The sequence below is a fragment of the Notothenia rossii genome, assembly GCF_949606895.1.
Source record: "Notothenia rossii genome assembly, chromosome: 2".
In the NCBI taxonomy this organism is placed as follows: domain Eukaryota; kingdom Metazoa; phylum Chordata; class Actinopteri; order Perciformes; family Nototheniidae; genus Notothenia; species Notothenia rossii.
Window position 1 is genome coordinate 94839221 of NC_136904.1, and position 19020 is coordinate 94858240.

Below are 19020 nucleotides of genomic sequence, written 5' to 3' on the forward strand. Positions count from 1 at the left end.
ATTGAGATTAACGAGATTTACTCAAGTACTGTATTTAAGTACAATTTGAGGTACTTGTACTTGCACCCTTCCCCTGCAGTATACAAAGTCATTCAAACTAGCTGCACCTTTACCAGCTTTGATAACACTTTCATGATCAATCATTATAAAACATTTCATATATATTATTCTGAAATGGACCAATCTGCACAATGACTACTTTTACTGTCGCTACTTTCACTATATTTTGATGAGAATACTTTTCTACTTTTATTTGAGGAACATTTTGAATGCAGGACTTTTACTGTAACAGAGTATTCCTACACTCTGGTACTTCTACTTTTACTCAAGTACAAGATCTGAGTACTTCTACTTTTACTCAAGTACCAGATCTGAGTACTTCTACTTTTACTCAAGTACCAGATCTGAGTACTTCTACTTTTACTCAAGTACCAGATCTGAGTACTTCTACCTCTGCTCATGCGTCATAATTACCCGATTTGTTAGGCGGGAAGTGAACTCCCACAGCGTGAAACTACATTACCCAAAGTGCACTGCGCCGGAAGGGTCCAGTCAGAATCTAAACGGCTAACAGAGCAGCTGAGCTTCAGAAAGTCCCGAAAACGCCTCAAAATACCGGAACAACTCAACTCGGTTTACGTTCCCCGGGATTGTAAGACTGTTATGAAGCTACCGGACCGGTGAGGCTGGGTTTTAACCGGAACCTCTCCGTGTGAGCCATGGATTCACCGGCTTGTGTCGGTTAGCGTTAGCATGCTAGGCTAAGCTAACGCGTTGCTAAAGGACTTTCAGACTGTTGTTGTTTCAGAGTCCGGTTTATCTCCAGGTAGGTTTACACATCACAGGACTGTTCACTTGTATACACCATCATGTTCATAAGAGTCTAATCTAATACATCACATCACACTGTATACAAATTATATGAATCACACACAAACACTTTAGCTGTCCATCACATCTGCTCAGAAAACATGAAATCATATTACATTTCTCTTCATTATTCCTCCATAAAGGCTGATAATCAGACGTCTGTAGTGTGTGTCCCTACAGGACATTATGTTATAGACATATTGAACCTGGGCTGGAGGCAGTGGTGTAGTCTACTTTTTTGTAGTGGGTATACTGTAATAATTGTATTCATCCTGTCTCGAAGCAACACCTCATGAACACCATCACACTTACTAATGCATAGACTAGTCTTGAGACTGGTTATGTGTTATCAACATGTCAATGTATTATAAGCATTTTTATGTGACTTTTAACTGCCAGAGACATTAACAATAAAAAAATAAAAGAATGAACAATGATGGAAAAAGCCCACTTATCTTCTAGGGTTGAACAATTAATCGACATTTTTATCAAAATCTCAATATGGCCTACTACAAACACTGTCTCTGACACAGCTCTCACCAAATTTCCAACTTAATCCTGTCCACCCTTCTCCGTGAGCTCCTGGGCTATTTTGTGTGCTCTGGACGTCTCATGTCGTCTAATCTTGTTTCTCAAAGAGGCCAGAGATGTTGATCTGCTTGAATCTGAGGACTGGATCTCAAAGTGCACCCACTCCTCAGACATAGACACTCGTTGTTCTGTGAGGAGGACACCTGTTGATTTTGTAGCGCTGCAAAGAGCACAACCTGGAAATAAACAAAACCATGACTAATTAGCATAATACAAGTTTTTACCAATAATATCTGCAGAAAAGAGCCAAGACTTACTCAAAAGTATTTAATAAACTGCTTACAATATTTACATCATGGCTAACAAATGCATGAAAAGCAGATAAAAGGAGAAAAATGTTCCACTTTTTCAATAGCTAATTATTTGACAACTACTGATAACTAACATATAGTAATATAATGGTTTTAAATGCACTTTTAACATGACCATGAATTAACTCTCATTTGCATAGTCATTGACTTTATGAATTTCTGTTGTTTAGATCAGCTTTCCTTTGCATGTGTGCTGACATTTACCTAACTTTCTGTCCCTCCACTCTAACCAAGGATGCCTGTTCTTACATTCCAGCTACTATTACGTTAATGATAACCATGCTAATTCCACTTACCGGGTAAATTTGCGGTAGCGCCGGGCTCGTTCTCTGTCACCTTTAGGACAGCCGCCTGACCTGGCTCTTCTTCTGTAGTGGTAATAGGGGAAAACTTCGGAAAACATAAAAATATTTTCGTCTGTTTTCGTTTCATGTTTGCTTCCTGTTTAGCGCTCCGCGAACTTGAATGATGGAAGGATCAAATTCTGATAACGTTAGAGAAACGTGGGGTTTGTCAGAGCCGAACAAAGTATGTTGCTGTTGCTTAGCAACAGGCCAAAGGCAACGGAAGCCCCAGACGTCCAAAAGTATTAACACAGAAGGGGGCGAAAGCGTTAAAGCGAAGTCACAAAATGATGTTGTTACGTATCATCGCTCATTTTTAAGAGGGCATACGGAAATCACTGGCATTTTCTAGTGGGTATACGGCGTATACCAGCGTATCACGTAGACTACACCACTGGCTGGAGGTACATTTAGTCATTAGCTGTTCAATAAACACAATATATCAGGGTCTATTTCATCTAAAACTAATAATAAACTCAGGTTAGTTGTTGCAATGTAACACTCTGAAGGTATGATCACTGCATGAAGGGAACAAACCTTAGTGTGCTTTCTTATTCTTTCCATCAACATGTTAATCTACTTACTGTACTCAGTCACATTATGAATACACTTGTACTTATAACAGAGTATTTCTACACTCTGGTTCTTCTACTTTTACTTAAATACAAGATCTAAGTACTTCTACTTTTACTCAGGTACAAGATCTGAGTACTTCTAATTTTACTACAAGATCTGAGTACTTCTACTTCTACTTTTACTACAAGATCCGAGTACTTCTACTTAAGTAAAAGCGTAAAGTAAAGCGTGTTTGAGCACCAGGAAAAGCGCTATAAAAATGGAATGTATTATTTAGTAAGGCAAGTCTATTTATAGAGCACTTTTCAACATAAGGCAATTCAAAGTGCTTTACAGAAATGAAAGACATTAAGAGCATTAAACACATTAGAACCATTAAAAAGCAAAGATAATAAAACATTAATAAAAGTTACAGTGCAGTGTGAAATATGAATAGTTTCAAAGAAAGGTCTTCAGTCTGGATTTAAAAGTAGTCTTCGTTGCAGCGGACCTGCAGGTTTCTGGGAGTTAGTTCCAGACGTTTGGAGCATAATAATCAATCAATCAATCAATCAATGTTTATTTTATATAGCCCAATATCACAAATGTTACATTTGTCTCAGTGGACTTCACAGTTTGTACAGAATATCAGTATGACAATATGACACCCTATGTCCTTAGATCCTCTGTCCTTACACCCTCTGTCCTTAGACCCTCTGTCCTTACACCCTCTGTCCTTAGACCCTCTGTCCTTACACCCTCTGTCCTCAGACCCTCTGTCCTCAGACCCTCACATCGTACAAGGAAAAACTTCCTGAGAAAACCCACAGTTTAAAGGGGAACATGGGAGAAACCTCAGGGAGAGCAATAGATGCCGTGTGTAAATTGAAAAGATAATACATTTACAGCGTAGGTAGACCAAATGTTTGGAAATGCATGTGTCTATAATAAGAAAATTAATCCACGAGGATGTCAACAATCCTGTGGGAGCCATCAGGGAAGTAGTATGGTGAGAGTCTGGCAGGACCGCAGAGACAGGTTCAGCCACGACTCGAAGTCCAGGACCCAGATCCAGGACACATGACTCCGGATCCCGGCGTATATAGACACCAAAAAGAAAGAAATGTGGGGAAGCTGGGTTAATCGGAACATGAGAGTACACAGGTATAGACAGAGAGAAGGAAGAAGTAAGATGTCCCCCGACAAACTAAGCCTATATCAGCAAAACTAGGGGCTGAATCTAATCAGCCCTAACTATAAGCTTTATCAAAAAGGAAGGTCTTAAGCGCACTCTTAAAAACGGATAGGGTGTCTGCCGCCCGAACACAAACTGGAAGCTGATTCCACAAAAGTGGAGCTTGATAAGAAAAGGCTCTGGCTCCCATTGTACTTTTAGAGACTCTAGGAACAACCAACAACCTTGCATTCTTGGAACGCAATGCCCTAGTAGGACAGTAGGGTATAATGAGTTCTTTAAGGTAAGATGGCGCCTGCCCATTAAGGGCTTTGTAGGCCAGAAGAATAATTTTAAATTCTATCCTGTGTTCTATAGGGAGCCGGTGTAAGGCAGCCAGAACAGGAGTAATATGGTTCCTTTTCCTAACTCTGGTTAGTACACGAGCTGCAGCATTTTGAATCAGCTGAAGAGACTTGACTGACTTCTTGGTACACCCTGATAATAAGGAGTTACAATAATCCAGCCTTGAAGTAACAAATGCATGGACTAGTTTCTCTGCATCGTTTTGAGGCAAGATATGCCTGATTTTTGCAATGTTACGTAGATGGAAGTAGGCGGTCCTTGAGATTGATTTTATGTGGGCGTTAAAGGATAAATCCTGATCAAAGGGAAGCATATATAATGTGAACAAAATAGGTCCGAGCACTGAGCCCTGTGGCACTCCATGGCTAACTTTGGTTTGGATGGAAGGTTCATCGTTGACACGTACAAACTGAGAGCGTTCAGATAGATAGGACCTAAACCAGCCTAAAGCAGTTCCCTGTATGCCAACTAATGGCGCATTCCCACTACAGCATCGTTTAAGCGTGCCGTGCAGGGCCTGTTTTTGGTTGCGTTTCCACTTGGCGTAGTACCGGCTAGCGGGTACTATTTGGTGAGACCTGTAAAGACACCATTACAGTAGTCCAGTCTACTGAAGATAAAAGCTTGGACAGGTTTCTCCATTAAGTTTACTAAGTACCAGATCTCTTCCTCCTCCTCCTCCAGATCAGGATGACCCTCGCCCCGAAGGAGCTGTCCAACCTGCTGAGCATCATCTCTGAGGAGGCGTGCACCAACACCTTTGAGAGCCTCTCCACGCACTTCCACCACTACTTTGGGAAGGCGGAGCATTTCAGGGTGGGCTCGGTGCTGGTGATGCTCCTGCAGCAGCCCGACCTGCTGCCCTCCTCCCCCCAGAGGCTCACTGCGCTCTACCTGCTGTGGGAGATGTACCGCACCGAGCCGCTGGCCGCCAACCCCTTTGCTGCCGTGTTCGCTCACCTGCTGAACCCCTCGCCTGCAGCGGGGGAGGAGCCAGAGAAGCTGCTCTCAGGTGGGTCGATCATACTGGGGGGTAAAACAGATCTGTTATCACTGTCTTGATTTAAGTCCAACTTCTAGCTTTAAGTCCACATTTTAGCTTTTATGAAACCACTTCAAAAACAGGTATCAAGTAGGTTAGAGGTGGAGTAGGTAATTCACTTCAGAAAGACTTTTTGTTATATTCCATGGAATGCTCTTAACATCCCGATAGCAATGAACAAAAAAAAATATCATCTGTGGAAGCCGTGGTACTGTAAAAAGCACAACCAATCATCTGAGCCGGCTAAAGTAACTGGATGGCCTACCTGCCTGTCAGCCTTCCATCTGTGCACAAACTGATCTCGTGCCCTCATTGATCATGTGCACGTTCGTGTGTGTTGGAGGAGGGGCTCTGTGAGGAAGAAATATTCGGTCAAATTAAATATGTGCAGTATTGGTATGAAAGGTGGAAATGAGTGCAGACAATTAAAAGATGTAGCTTTGTGTACTCGAGTACAAGTACCTCAAAATGATACTGCATAGTGGAGGCTGTGTTATACGATGTGAGGAGGCTGTGGCTCAGTGGGAGTGTGTGTTTATCTTCAGATCAGGATATACCTGGTTCAATCCCACTGCAGTCCGCATGTCGTTGTGTCCCTGGGTGAAACACATCGCTCCCGCGGGGATTGTCTAAAGTACTGAATTGTACAAGAGACATGTAACAGTTCATTCTTCTGTTCCACTAACCCTCAGAGGCACATTTATTCTTCTGTTCCACTAACCCTCAGAGGCACATTTCGTACTTAAAGTAAAGGAGGGCTTAGCGAAACATGAGAAATGTTATCCTTCTTCAGATGAGATGGAGCTTTATTAATCCCGTGGGGAGATTCAGGAGTTTAAACAGCAACAGAGTGAGAGTGAAGAACAGCACAGATTAGAGACCAATACAGTTAAAGATAACATTCAAATGATATACAGTTAAGTAAATAGGAAATGAATGAAATGAACATATATACATATTTGGGTCATGTGTACACATTGGAATATTATCCACAGATAAATAAGGAGGATGGGTTCAAAGGTGTGTGTCCGTCCATTTAAGGAGGGGTTCACTGGTCTCGGGGGGTTTCTGTCTCATCATGTCAGCGATGTTTTGGTTTATTACTGGAATGGTCTTTATAATATTATCATTATTGTTTTGTCATCTAGTTTTAGTTTTGTTGATATAGCCCCTGTATTTTCTCCTGTTATGTGTTATGTGTGGGAAAAGCAATACACGAAGAGGGTTTGACCCTCCAGTTCTCTAACTGTCTCATATCTCTGATGCCCCCCCCCCCCAGGCTTCCTGCCTCCCATCACTCAGCCGGAGAAGTTCTTCCTGTCTCAGCTGATGCTCGCCCCCCCCAGGGATCTGTTCAAGAAGACCCCCCGCCAGGTGTCCTGCATGGACGTGGGCAACATGCCGCAGGCCATCGACATCAGTGGCCTGCAGCTGGCTCTAGCAGGTGTGTGTGTGTGTAGGTCAGAAACTGTGTGTGTGTGTGTGCAGGTCAACAACTGTGTGTGTGTGCAGGTCAGAAACTGTGTGTGTGTGTGTGCAGGTCAACAACTGTGTGTGTGTGCAGGTCAGAAACTGTGTGTGTGTGTGTGTGCAGGTCAGAAACTGTGTGTGTGTGTGTGCAGGTCAACAACTGTGTGTGTGTGCAGGTCAACAACTGTGTGTGTGTGCAGGTCAGAAACTGTGTGTGTGTGTGTGTGCAGGTCAGAAACTGTGTGTGTGTGTGTGTGCAGGTCAACAACTGTGTGTGTGTGCAGGTCAGAAACTGTGTGTGTGTGTGCAGGTCAGAAACTGTGTGTGTGTGTGTGCAGGTCAACAACTGTGTGTGTGTGCAGGTCAGAAACTGTGTGTGTGTGTGCAGGTCAGAAACTGTGTGTGTGTGTGCAGGTCAGAAACTGTGTGTGTGTGTGTGTAGGTCAGAAACTGTGTGTGTGTGCAGGTCAGTTTTATTTACTTGCTTAAAAAGAAACGTGTCTTTAGGGTGACTTACACAATGTGTCCAGGGACTCCAGAGATGTTGATGAATGTTCTGTTTCCCTTGAGTGGGGGGAGCAGGCAGAATGTGTGGCGGTGTCGTGATAACCCTGACCCCTCCTCCGTGTTCCTCAGAGCGTCAGTCGGAGCTTCCCACTCAGAGTAAAGCCAGCTTCCCGAGCCTCCTGAACGACCCCGACCCCGACTCCTCCAACTCGGGCTTCGACAGCTCCGTGGCCAATCAGATCATCGAGTCTCTGGTGACCGGGCCCCGCCCCCCCCTGGAGAGTGAGTGATTCAAGTCTTTGTCATCATGTGCTCATTAGCTACAGTGTAGTTATGGCAATGAAAAGCTGAAGTAACATCTGAGAGAGAGGAGGGGCGAAACACTTCAGAGACATGTTTTTTATTTATCTGTTTATATCTGAGAGCTATAATATGTGTCTAAAAATAGCATGATAGGAGACCTTTGACATCTCCATAGACGTACACATCTCCTCTGTTGCTGCTTCCTCATATTCTCTCTCTCCCCCTCCTCACACAGTCAGCTCTTTAGTAACAGGACTGAAATAGAGGGGGGGGGGGGGGGGGGTGAGGCTTAGGAGCCCTTTAAAATCTCCATAGATATCTCATATTCTCTCTCTTCCTCCTCAGGTCACTTCCGGCCAGAGTTCATCCGGCCGCCCCCCCCTCTGCACGTGTGCGAGGACGAGCTGGCCTGGCTGAACCCCACGGAGCCCGACCACAGCGTCCAATGGGATCGCTCCATGTGTGTGAAGAACAGCACCGGGCTGGAGATCAAACGCATCATGGCCAAAGCCTTCAAGAGCCCGCTGTCCGCCCAGCAACAGGCCCAGGTACTAACACTCATATCATTTAGAGGGGTCCCAAACACTCACATATCATCTACGGGGTCCCAAACACTCATATCATCTACGGGGTCCCAAACAAATTTTTTACATATCATTTTTTTTTTTACATATCATTTTTTTTACATATTGTAACGCAATACATGATTGGCGCTAAAAGCCTTGTCTACATTACAATAAAATATAGAAATTAATTGATTCACTAAAATTAAAATTCAAAAAATTAATCTGATACTCCTCCGATTGGCGCCAACATTGACGTTACTGTGTCAGCTTTCATAATAATAACAGTTTGCTGCGCTTGCTAGCTAGCGACCGACTTCATAAGGTGAATATTTTTGTCTAAAAATGTCTGAAAAACGTAAAGGAGATGACAGCTCATCTGCAATCAAAATGAAAATGAGGACCTACCTAGAGAGCTATCTGAACTTCGGTTTCATGGAGGGAACGGACAAAACCCGCCCAGAGTGTGTGATATGCAGAGAGAAGCTAGCCAACGAAAGCATGAAACCCAGCAAAATGAAGAGACACCAACAGACCATGCACCCAGAAACAGTCGGGCGTGATCGGGACTAGTTCATAAAGAAACAACACCTTGCAAAGGCAAACAAGCCAATGGATATTAGAACAGCATTTGTTAGGGCTGGCAGCGAGGCCTCTTTTGAATGTGCACTTTTAATAGCAAAGGCAAAGAAACCGCACAGCATTGGCGAGCAGCTCATTAAGCCAGCTTGCATTAAGATGGTTGAGAAACTGTGCGGCCCGCAGGTGGCGGAGAAGCTAAAAATTGTACCACTGTCAAACAATACGTTGAAAGACAGAATTGAGAAGATGGCAAGTAACTGCGAGCTGCAGCTGCTCGAAAAGCTTGGAAAGGGGCCATTTGCCATACAACTTGATGAAACCACAACTGTAGCCGACGAGGCTGTGCTGATCGTTTATGTGCAATATATCGATGGGGAAGATTTGAAGCAGGACATTCTTATGTCAGTCAACCTTACCACTACCACTCGGGGTGAGGACATTTTTACTGCAGTGGATTCTTACCTCTCATCCCACAAGCTTTCCTATGAGAATTTAGTTGCATGTTGCACAGACGGAGCTGCCTCAATGATGGGGAAAAACAAGGGATTTAACAGTCGCTTGAAAGAAAAGGCCCCACACTGCACAATATTTCACTGTGTGATACATCGCCAGGCCCTGAAACTGTCAGAAGACCTCAGCAAAACTCTCAACTGTTATTAAAATAGTCAATTTCATCAAAAGTCCCCCCACCAACAAGCGTCTATTCGCAGACTTGTGCGAGGATGAAGCGCGCCAAACCCTCTTCCTGCACACCGAGGTGCACTGGCTCTCACGCGGCCGAGTGCTGGCACGCTTTGTAGAACTGAAGGAAAAAATTGAAGAGTTTCTACAAACTCGTAACCGCGCACTGTCAGAGCAAGTGACTGAGTCATTCTGGATTAAAACAGCATACCTGGCCGACATCTTCGGTCTCTACAATGAAACAAACAAGCGTCTGCAAGGCGTGGAGTCCAACATTCTCCAATGATGCATTTGTGCGCAAACTGGAGTACAGGGTCGGGAAAATGGAGAGGGGGGAGCTGCAACAGTTTCCACTACTGCTGAAACAATCCCAAAACAATCCTGAAACGGTGCCTGTGTCTGTACGTCGCGAGTTCATCCGCCATATGAACGCACTGCAAACGGAAATGCAATCACGGTTCGCTGACATAGACGAGTATGTCTCCAAGGAATTGTGGGTTTTAGATCCCTTTATTGCCAAAGTTGAGGATGTGGAATACCTGGATTACGAAGATGAGCTCACCGACATCCAAGCTGACTCGCTGTCAAAGAAATACTTCCAGGAAAAAGGATTTAAAAAGTTTTGGATTGTCAAAGGACCAAGCCTCGCTCCAAAGCTCACACTGCATGCCACGACCAGGATTATACTCCCATTCAGTACGACATATCTATCAGAAACAGCCTTCAGCGCACTTGTTGCCATCAAAACAAAAGCACGCAACACACTGGACGTTCACAACGACTTTAGACTGGCTGTCACTCACATTACACCGGACATTCCATCCCTGGCTGCGGGCGTGCAAGCCCAAGGTTCACATTAATGAACCTACTTGAACCTCGTCTTCTTTCTGCTACCTGTTCCATGGCAGACAAGCATTTGATTTACCTGTTTAATATGCCAGTTTTTCATTTTTGTTTTATACAGGCCTATGCAACCATATTACCATTTATTTATGAGACATAGTATATTCTTTTGAAGTGTCCTGTTCTTCGACATTTGAAATAAATATGATGCATTGATTTGCAAGTTAGTAGCTAATAAAAGCATACAAAGACAGAAATGTATCATTTTTTCTTTAATATAAATGTTTCTTCTGCGCGTAAAGTGTCGGTTTCAGTTGGATTATTTGTCACAGTTGCTCCGATCAGATCGGTCTCCTCCATTTTGTAGATTATTTACGATTTTTTAATCCACATAAACACATCGCCAAAATCCGGCTTACTTTGAGCATGTGTTTTAAACAGTTAAATCCCTTTGTGAATTATTTCCACTTGCACCGTCCTTTAATTTCTTGATACAGCGGGCATCCAAATTCATTAATCCTGAGTCCAATAACCAATAAAGTCACTCCAATAGTGCTCCTTAATTACGCTTTCATCCTCCTTTAACTAAATACTTCACATTCATCCAGTTTGTGACAGGAGTTTTAGCATTTTTGAGACTTTTAAACTTTAATTACGTGTGTGTGTGTGTGTGTGTGTGTGTGTGTGTGTGTGTGTGTGTGTGTGTGTGTGTGTGTGTGTGTGTGTGTGTGTGTGTGTGTGTGTGTGTGTGTGTGTGTGTGTGTGTGTGTGTGTGTGTGTGTGTGTGTGTGTGTGTGTGTGTGTGTGTGTGTGTGTGTGTGTGTGTGTGTGTGTGTGTGTGTGTGTGTGTGTGTGTGTGTGTGTGTGTGTGTGTGTGTGTGTGTGTGTGTGTGTGTGTGTGTGTGGGGAGGGGGGGGTAACCGCTGTTACCAGGCACGGCTGTCACTGCCCGATCTGCCCCCCTGCCCGATCTGTACTGCGCATGTGCGAGATGGTCCGCCATACTGGACAACTACATACGGCAACTGTAATAGGACACTTCACACAGTGGCGTTTGGCAAAGCAGAAAAAGAACACAAAAAAACCGGGAGAGAGAGATGAGTTATTGTTATGACAACGTGACTTCACTATTATTTAACAACTCTTTTTATTGGGTTCTTTTATTTGGGGTTCAGTACTTTGTCAGAATAAGTGAGACATAGATCTAACTTCTGTTAGACAGCTATATGCCATACATTTTTGCATACATTCACAGTAAATATTTATTCAGTATGATAACTGCCAAACAGAAGTTAAATCCATTTTCTTTTTGTGCTTTGCCAAACGCCACTGTGTCAAGTGTCCTAGTTGGGTTGCCGTACGGAGTTGTCCAGTATGGCAGACCATCTCGCACATGCACAGTACAGATCGGGCAGGGGGGCAGATCGGCAACAGCGATAATTAAAGTTTCAAAGTTTTGGGGGGTCGCAAATTCCAACAGGAGTCATTTGGGGGGGCCCTGGGTGAAAAAGGTTGGGAACCCCTGATCTACGGGGTCCCAACCACTCGTATCATCTACGGGGTCCCAAACACTCATATCATCTACGGGGTCCCAAACACTCATATCATCTACGGGGTCCCAAACACTCATATCATCTACGGGGTCCCAAACACTCATATCATCTACGGGGTCCCAAACACTCATATCATCTATAGGGGTCTTTGTTTGTTTCTCATGTGTTGATGTTTGTCTGTTTGTTCCACATGGAGCTGCTGTGATGCAAGCAGCATTTGTAATCTGTAGTCTCTTCATTGAAATATGAAGGAGCTGAGGAGACCCAGCTTCAGGCTCAGATCAGAACATGCACTGATTTCTGAATGTTTGATGTGAGCCCAGAATCTGTGTTTACCTCCAGACACATGACAGAGAGTGTTTGCACCGAATGTGTCTCTCATCTATACATCCTGTGTGTGTGTGTGTGTGTGTGTGTGTGTGTGTGTGTGTGCGTGTAGCTGCTGGCGGAGCTGGAGAAGGACCTGAAGCTGGTGTACCACATTGGTCTGTCCCCCTCCAAGCTGCCGGACCTGGTGGAGAACAACCCTCTGGTGGCCATCGAGATGCTGCTGAAGCTCATGCAGAGCTCTCAGATCACTGAGTACTTCTCTGTGCTCGTCAACATGGACATGTCCCTGCACAGCATGGAGGTCGTCAACAGGTACGAATACACACATATACTGAGGTACAAGTACATGAACATGTCCCTGCACAGCATGGAGGTCGTCAACAGGTACTAATACACACACATACTGAGGTACAAGTACATGAACATGTCCCTGCACAGCATGGAGGTCGTCAACAGGTACTAATACACACACATACTGAGGTACATGGACATGAACATGTCCCTGCACAGCATGGAGGTCGTCAACAGGTACTAATACACACACATACTGAAGTACAAGTACATGAACATGTCCCTGCACAGCATGGAGGTCGTCAACAGGTACTAATACACACATATACTGAGGTACAAGTACATGAACATGTCCCTGCACAGCATGGAGGTCGTCAACAGGTACTAATACACACACATACTGAGGTACAAGTACATGACCATGTCCCTGCACAGCATGGAGGTCGTCAACAGGTACTAATACACACACATACTGAGGTACAAGTACATGAACATGTCCCTGCACAGCATGGAGGTCGTCAACAGGTACTAATACACACACATACTGAAGTACAAGTACATGAACATGTCCCTGCACAGCATGGAGGTCGTCAACAGGTACTAATACACACATATACTGAGGTACAAGTACATGAACATGTCCCTGCACAGCATGGAGGTCGTCAACAGGTACTAATACACACATATACTGAGGTACAAGTACATGAACATGTCCCTGCACAGCATGGAGGTCGTCAACAGGTACTAATACACACATATACTGAGGTACAAGTACATGAACATGTCCCTGCACAGCATGGAGGTCATCAACAGGTACTAATACACACACATACTGAGGTACAAGTACATGAACATGTCCCTGCACAGCATGGAGGTCGTCAACAGGTACAAGTACTAACACATGCTGCAGTACAAGTACATGCACCAACACATGCTGCAGTATAGGGGTGCATACCGGTTACTGGCGGTTAAGAAATCAGATCCGGTTTTCGATACTTTAAAAAAAATTGTTTTCAAAAACTGAGGCGTAATTAAACTCGTGCCCAAACCGTCAGAATTTCGATGTCAATTTTTCCGTGAAACTCCGCAAAGGAGTGACTTTAGATTTGCATATGACTGCCAGTCTGAAGGGGAGGGTCTGTAACCACTGCAAGAAGTTTATTTCTGGGAAAGGAGGCAACACATCCCAATGCTGTCTCGTATGGAAACCAAGTACCTTTGTGTTCAGGGAAGCAGCGTGCCAAGCGAGAGAGGGTTCAGTTCAGCAGGTCCTACGCCAGGGGTATTCAACTCAAAGTCAACGAGCTCCAGTTAGAGAACATCTCCCCATGCAGAGGTCCGGATCTTCAAATGTCTAAGTTGCTTCATGAGTTAGTTTGATATATATTGAAGTAGCCTGCAGCTGTATCAACATCTGCATGTACCAACAACTGACGGCCAATCCAATAAAGAAAGTACAATTCAAAAACAACTATCTATTGTCTGTGAACATTGAACTCTACAGATAAACAGTACATACTGTGGATATGTGTGATGTTCCTCTCGGGCTGCATTTACCTGAAAAGATGTGCGTCTTAAAAGTGCTTAACTTCAGATAAATAAAATAAAGAGTAGCAGCAGCTTGAGTTTCCCTTTTTCTTTGTTAAGCGTTTCACATCATGACTTAACAGCTTCAGACGATTATAGAACAATATCAGTCTTTACACATCATAACAACTGAACAGTTTTAAAGTCTTTCTTTCTTTCCCTCTTATATTGCAGTCCCTCTCTCACTTTGTTCTGTTCAGTGAGAGAATTGAGCTCGAGCTCGTCCTGCCAGGAGTTTAGATCTGAGCTGAAATGGTGTCAGGGCCATTCTCACACACATGCAGCTGCTCTTTGGTTAGCCTGGGTTAGCTCATTGGTTAGCCTGGGTTAGCTCATTGGTTAGCCTGGGTTAGCTCTTTGGTTAGCCTGGGTTAGCTCATTGGTTAGCCTGGGTTAGCTCTTTGGTTAGCCTGGGTTAGCTCATTGGTTAGCCTCGGTTAGCTCATTGGTTAGCCTGGGTTAGCTCATTGGTTAGCCTGGGTTAGCTCATTGGTTAGCCTGGGTTAGCTCATTGGTTAGCCTCGGTTAGCTCATTGGTTACCCTGGGTTAGCTCATTGGTTACCCTGGGTTAGCTCATTGGTTAGCCTCGGTTAGCTCATTGGTTAGCCTGGGTTAGCTCATTGGTTAGCCTGGGTTAGCTCATTGGTTAGCCTGGGTTAGCTCATTGGTTAGCCTGGGTTAGCTCATTGGTTAGCCTGGGTTAGCTCATTGGTTAGCCTGGGTTAGCTCATTGGTTAGCCTCGGTTAGCTCGTTGGTTAGCCTGGGTTAGCTCGTTGGTTAGCCTCGGTTAGCTCGTTGGTTAGCCTGGGTTAGCTCGTTGGTTAGCCTGGGTTAGCTCGTTGGTTAGCCTGGGTTAGCTCATTGGTTAGCCTGGGTTAGCTCATTGGTTAGCCTGGGTTAGCTCATTGGTTAGCCTCGGTTAGCTCATTGGTTAGCCTGGGTTAGCTCATTGGTTAGCCTGGGTTAGCTCGTTGGTTAGCCTGGGTTAGCTCGTTGGTTAGCCTCGGTTAGCTCGTTGGTTAGCCTGGGTTAGCTCGTTGGTTAGCCTCGGTTAGCTCGTTGGTTAGCCTCGGTTAGCTCGTTGGTTAGCCTGGGTTAGCTCATTGGTTAGCCTCGGTTAGCTCATTGGTTAGCCTGGGTTAGCTCATTGGTTAGCCTGGGTTAGCTCGTTGGTTAGCCTGGGTTAACTCGTTGGTTAGCCTCGGTTAGCTCGTTGGTTAGCCTCGGTTAGCTCGTTGGTTAGCCTGGGTTAGCTCATTGGTTAGCCTCGGTTAGCTCATTGGTTAGCCTGGGTTAGCTCATTGGTTAGCCTCGGTTAGCTCGTAGGTTAGCCTGGGTTAGCTCATTGGTTAGCCTGGGTTAGCTCATTGGTTAGCCTCGGTTAACTCGTTGGTTAGCCTCGGTTAGCTCATTGGTTAGCCTCGGTTAGCTCATTGGTTAGCCTGGGTTAGCTCATTGGTTAGCCTCGGTTAGCTCATTGGTTAGCCTGGGTTAGCTCGTTGGTTAGCCTCGGTTAGCTCATTGGTTAGCCTGGGTTAGCTCATTGGTTAGCCTGGGTTAGCTCGTTGGTTAGCCTCGGTTAGCTTGTTGGTTAGCCTCGGTTAGCTCGTTGGTTAGCCTGGGTTAGCTCGTTGGTTAGCCTCGGTTAGCTCGTTGGTTAGCCTGGGTTAGCTCGTTGGTTAGCCTCGGTTAGCTCGTTGGTTAGCCTCGGTTAGCTCGTTGGTTAGCCTCGGTTAGCTCGTTGGTTAGCCTCGGTTAGCTCATTGGTTACAGTGATGCAATCGGATCAATCATGATCGGTTTTCTGGATTTGTTTTCTTTGATCAGTCAAATGTTGATTTGAATGAAATGTTGTTTTATGTTCAATGCCGAGATCTCATGATCCTTTGTGTTCTCTGCTTGAATCTCAGGTTGGATATTGATGATACCGGTGCTATTTTCTTTTTCCATTGACAAGATGTACGATTGGCGCCTGATGGTTGATATAAATGATATTGCAGAATCAGTTTTCTCCATAGATAGCATTGATGTTTGTTCAGTACTAAAAGGTCCAGGTCCCTCAGTTGAATGTAATATTCATTTGACATGTTCACTTCATCATAAAGCGCTGCATGGGAGTAATGACAGGATGATTCCATTTTCCCTTATGCAACATGAAAGTATCACGATGTGTATCGGTTGAGTAAAAAGGTCAACGTTATGCAATCCTACTGCAGTACAAGTACTAACACTGCAGTACAAGTACTAACACTGCTGTACAAGTACACATGTTCTCATGTGACTGGTCCCTGCTTCATATTTAAATCTGATTCTTGAGTGGTCTAAAGTCATGTGACCTGATGTCCTCTGTGTCTCTGTCTCTCCTCAGGTTGACCACGGCTGTGGATCTTCCTCCAGAGTTCATCCACCTCTACATCTCCAACTGCATCTCCACCTGCGAGCAGATCAAGGACAAGTACATGCAGGTAAACAACAACAACAACAACATCTATTATAAAATAACAATACAAACAAAAACCCACTAATTGGGACAGTTAAGTGCCAGCACTGCTTATGCTACTCTCTTTGAATGTAGTTCATCTCGTTAGTGTTCTTGTAGTTGATTAAAAAAACATGTTTAATTTTTCGCCTAGTTTTTTCTCACTAACCCAAAAAACGAAACAAAATAAAGATTGTGGATTTGGTGAATTTGTACATCTCCAGATTCTAATGTACAGGTCAGATTCACACTAAGAGTTATGATTGAACCCAAATGAGTCATAGTTTGTGTTTCTGGTGAAGTGGATGTGATGATACGTCACCACAGTTGTTGCAGGTAATCAATGAGGTATAGTTTGTGTTGACGTCTATAAAGTATATATTTAATGATCCGGGGGTCCTGATAACACCCCCATCAGTAGACCTTGTGTTTCTGGTGAAGTGTAATGTCCTGCTGAATGTCCCCTCAGAACCGTCTGGTGCGCCTGGTCTGCGTCTTCCTCCAGTCTCTGATCCGGAACAAGATCATCAACGTCCAGGACCTGTTCATCGAGGTGCAGGCCTTCTGCATCGAGTTCAGCCGCATCAGGGAAGCTGCCGGACTGTTCAGGCTGCTGAAGACCCTCGACACCGGAGAGACCCCCGAGAGCAAGCCCGTCAAATAGTGATCTCACAGAGACTGTTCCTGAGACTCAGCACCGCCCCTCCATCAGCTGGGAGTAGAGTTCATTTTGTAAATATGTAGTGACTTTAAACCGGTTCTCTCTCTTTTCCAGAAGTTTAAAACAGGACTCGTTTCACCGTCTCATATTTTTACCACTTCTCCTTTTCTTTGGAAATCTCGCCATGTCGTCTCTGATTAAACAACCGCTGTTTAACTGACCCTGTTTGTGCTCTCTTCTTTGGCCCAATCCCAAACCGCCCCCTACACACTACGGCCCACTCCCAAACCGCCCCCTACACACTACCCCTACACACTACGGCCCAATCCCAAACCGCCCCCTACACACTACCCCTACACACTACGGCCCACTCCCAAACCGCCCCCTACACCCTACCCCTACACACTACGGCCCACACCCAAACCGCCCCCTACACCCTACCCCTTCACACTAAGGCCCACTCCCAAACCGCCCCCTTGACACTACCCCTACACACTACGGCCCACACCCAAACCGCCCCCTACACAATACCCCTACACACTACGGCCCACACCCAAACCGCCCCCTACACCCTACCCCTTCACACTAAGGCCCACTCCCAAACCGCCCCCTACACACTACGGCCCACTCCCATACCGCCCCCTACACACTACCCCTAAACACTACGGCCCACTCCCAAACCGCCCCCTACACCCTACACCTACACACTACGGCCCACTCCCAAACCGCCCCCTACACACTACGGCCCACTCCCATACCGCCCCCTACACACTACCCCTACACACTACGGCCCACTCCCAAACCGCCCCCTACACCCTACCCCTACACACTACGGCCCACTCCCAAACCGCCCCCTACACACTATGGCCCATTCCCAAACCGCCCCCTACACACTACGGCCCACTCCCAAACCGCCCCCTACACACTACCCCTACACACTACGGCCCACTCCCAAACCGCCCCTACACACTACCCCTACACACAATGGCCCACTCCCAAACCGACCCCTACACACTACCCCTACACAATACCCCTACACACTACGGCCCACTCCCAAACCGACCCCTACACACTACCCCTACACACAATGGCCCACTCCCAAACCGACCCCTACACACTACCCCTACACAATACCCCTACACACTACGGCCCACTCCCAAACCGACCCCTACACACTACCCCTACACACTACGGCCCAATCCCAAACCAACCCCTACACACAACGGCCCAATCCCAAACCAACCCCTACACACTACCCGTCCGCCACATTAAGTCTTGTTCCAAACCTACGAGTGTGGAGCGGTGTGGAGGGGGAGTGGGCTATCAAGCCCTCAAACGGTGAGTCTGCAGCGGTGCTGACTTGAGACCGGTCTCTACCTGACCGGAGTCACGCTGTGTGTGTCCGTCAGGAAACAAGCTGTTAACAAGTAGTTCCAGCAAACATCCACTGATAAACTGCGATGTCAACAACCTCATGATAACCTCATAGGTTTTTAACTTAGGATCATACCTGGGTTTAGTCTAGAAAAAGGTAAATGTGTGCATTTTATTATAAAGTTGTGTATATTTACAGACTGTTGCAAAAACTAAGAAGCTTATAAACATCAGGTTTAAAACTAAAATAACTTTGAAACACAATGAAAGATGTTTGGAGTTTTATTTGAGTTATTCATTTACATTTTTTGTCTGAGATGCTGATTTGGGAGAGAGGGGAGGCCGTCCCAAAGCTTGCTGCTGTATTTACTCCCTCCATCTGACAGGAGGGAGCCTCATGTGTCACTCCACGGAGTTCACTCCATCACGGAGGGGGAGTGTGTAGGGTGTAGGGCGTGGTTTGGGATTGGGCCTTTAAATCAGGTGTTTCCACTCCCTGTTTGATTGGGTATCGTTTGCATTTTAATGATTCCAATTTTGC

At 45.3% G+C, this 19020-nt stretch overlaps 1 protein-coding gene across 1 annotated transcript; it reads left to right on the top strand.

Annotated features, from left to right (window-relative positions):
* The first annotated feature begins 358 nt into the window (after positions 1 to 358).
* cnot11 (CCR4-NOT transcription complex, subunit 11) lies at positions 359 to 17325 on the top strand. The gene is made up of 8 exons (XM_079664426.1): positions 359 to 826; positions 4896 to 5223; positions 6533 to 6697; positions 7360 to 7512; positions 7879 to 8081; positions 12195 to 12397; positions 16334 to 16430; positions 16914 to 17325. Exons 2-8 carry the CDS (start codon positions 4902 to 4904, stop codon positions 17106 to 17108), a joined length of 1338 nt encoding a protein of 445 aa, XP_079520552.1. The 5' UTR covers positions 359 to 826; positions 4896 to 4901; the 3' UTR covers positions 17109 to 17325.
* The last annotated feature ends 1695 nt before the right edge of the window (positions 17326 to 19020 follow it).

Coding starts and splice junctions, on each gene's coding strand:
- cnot11 (XM_079664426.1), top strand. CDS start 4,902: ATGACCCTCGCCCCGAAGGAGCTGTCCAACCTGCTGAGCATCATCTCT. Junction 6,698..7,359: donor CCTGCAGCTGGCTCTAGCAG/GTGTGTGTGTGT, acceptor CGTGTTCCTCAG/AGCGTCAGTCGGAGCTTCCC. Junction 16,431..16,913: donor TCAAGGACAAGTACATGCAG/GTAAACAACAAC, acceptor ATGTCCCCTCAG/AACCGTCTGGTGCGCCTGGT.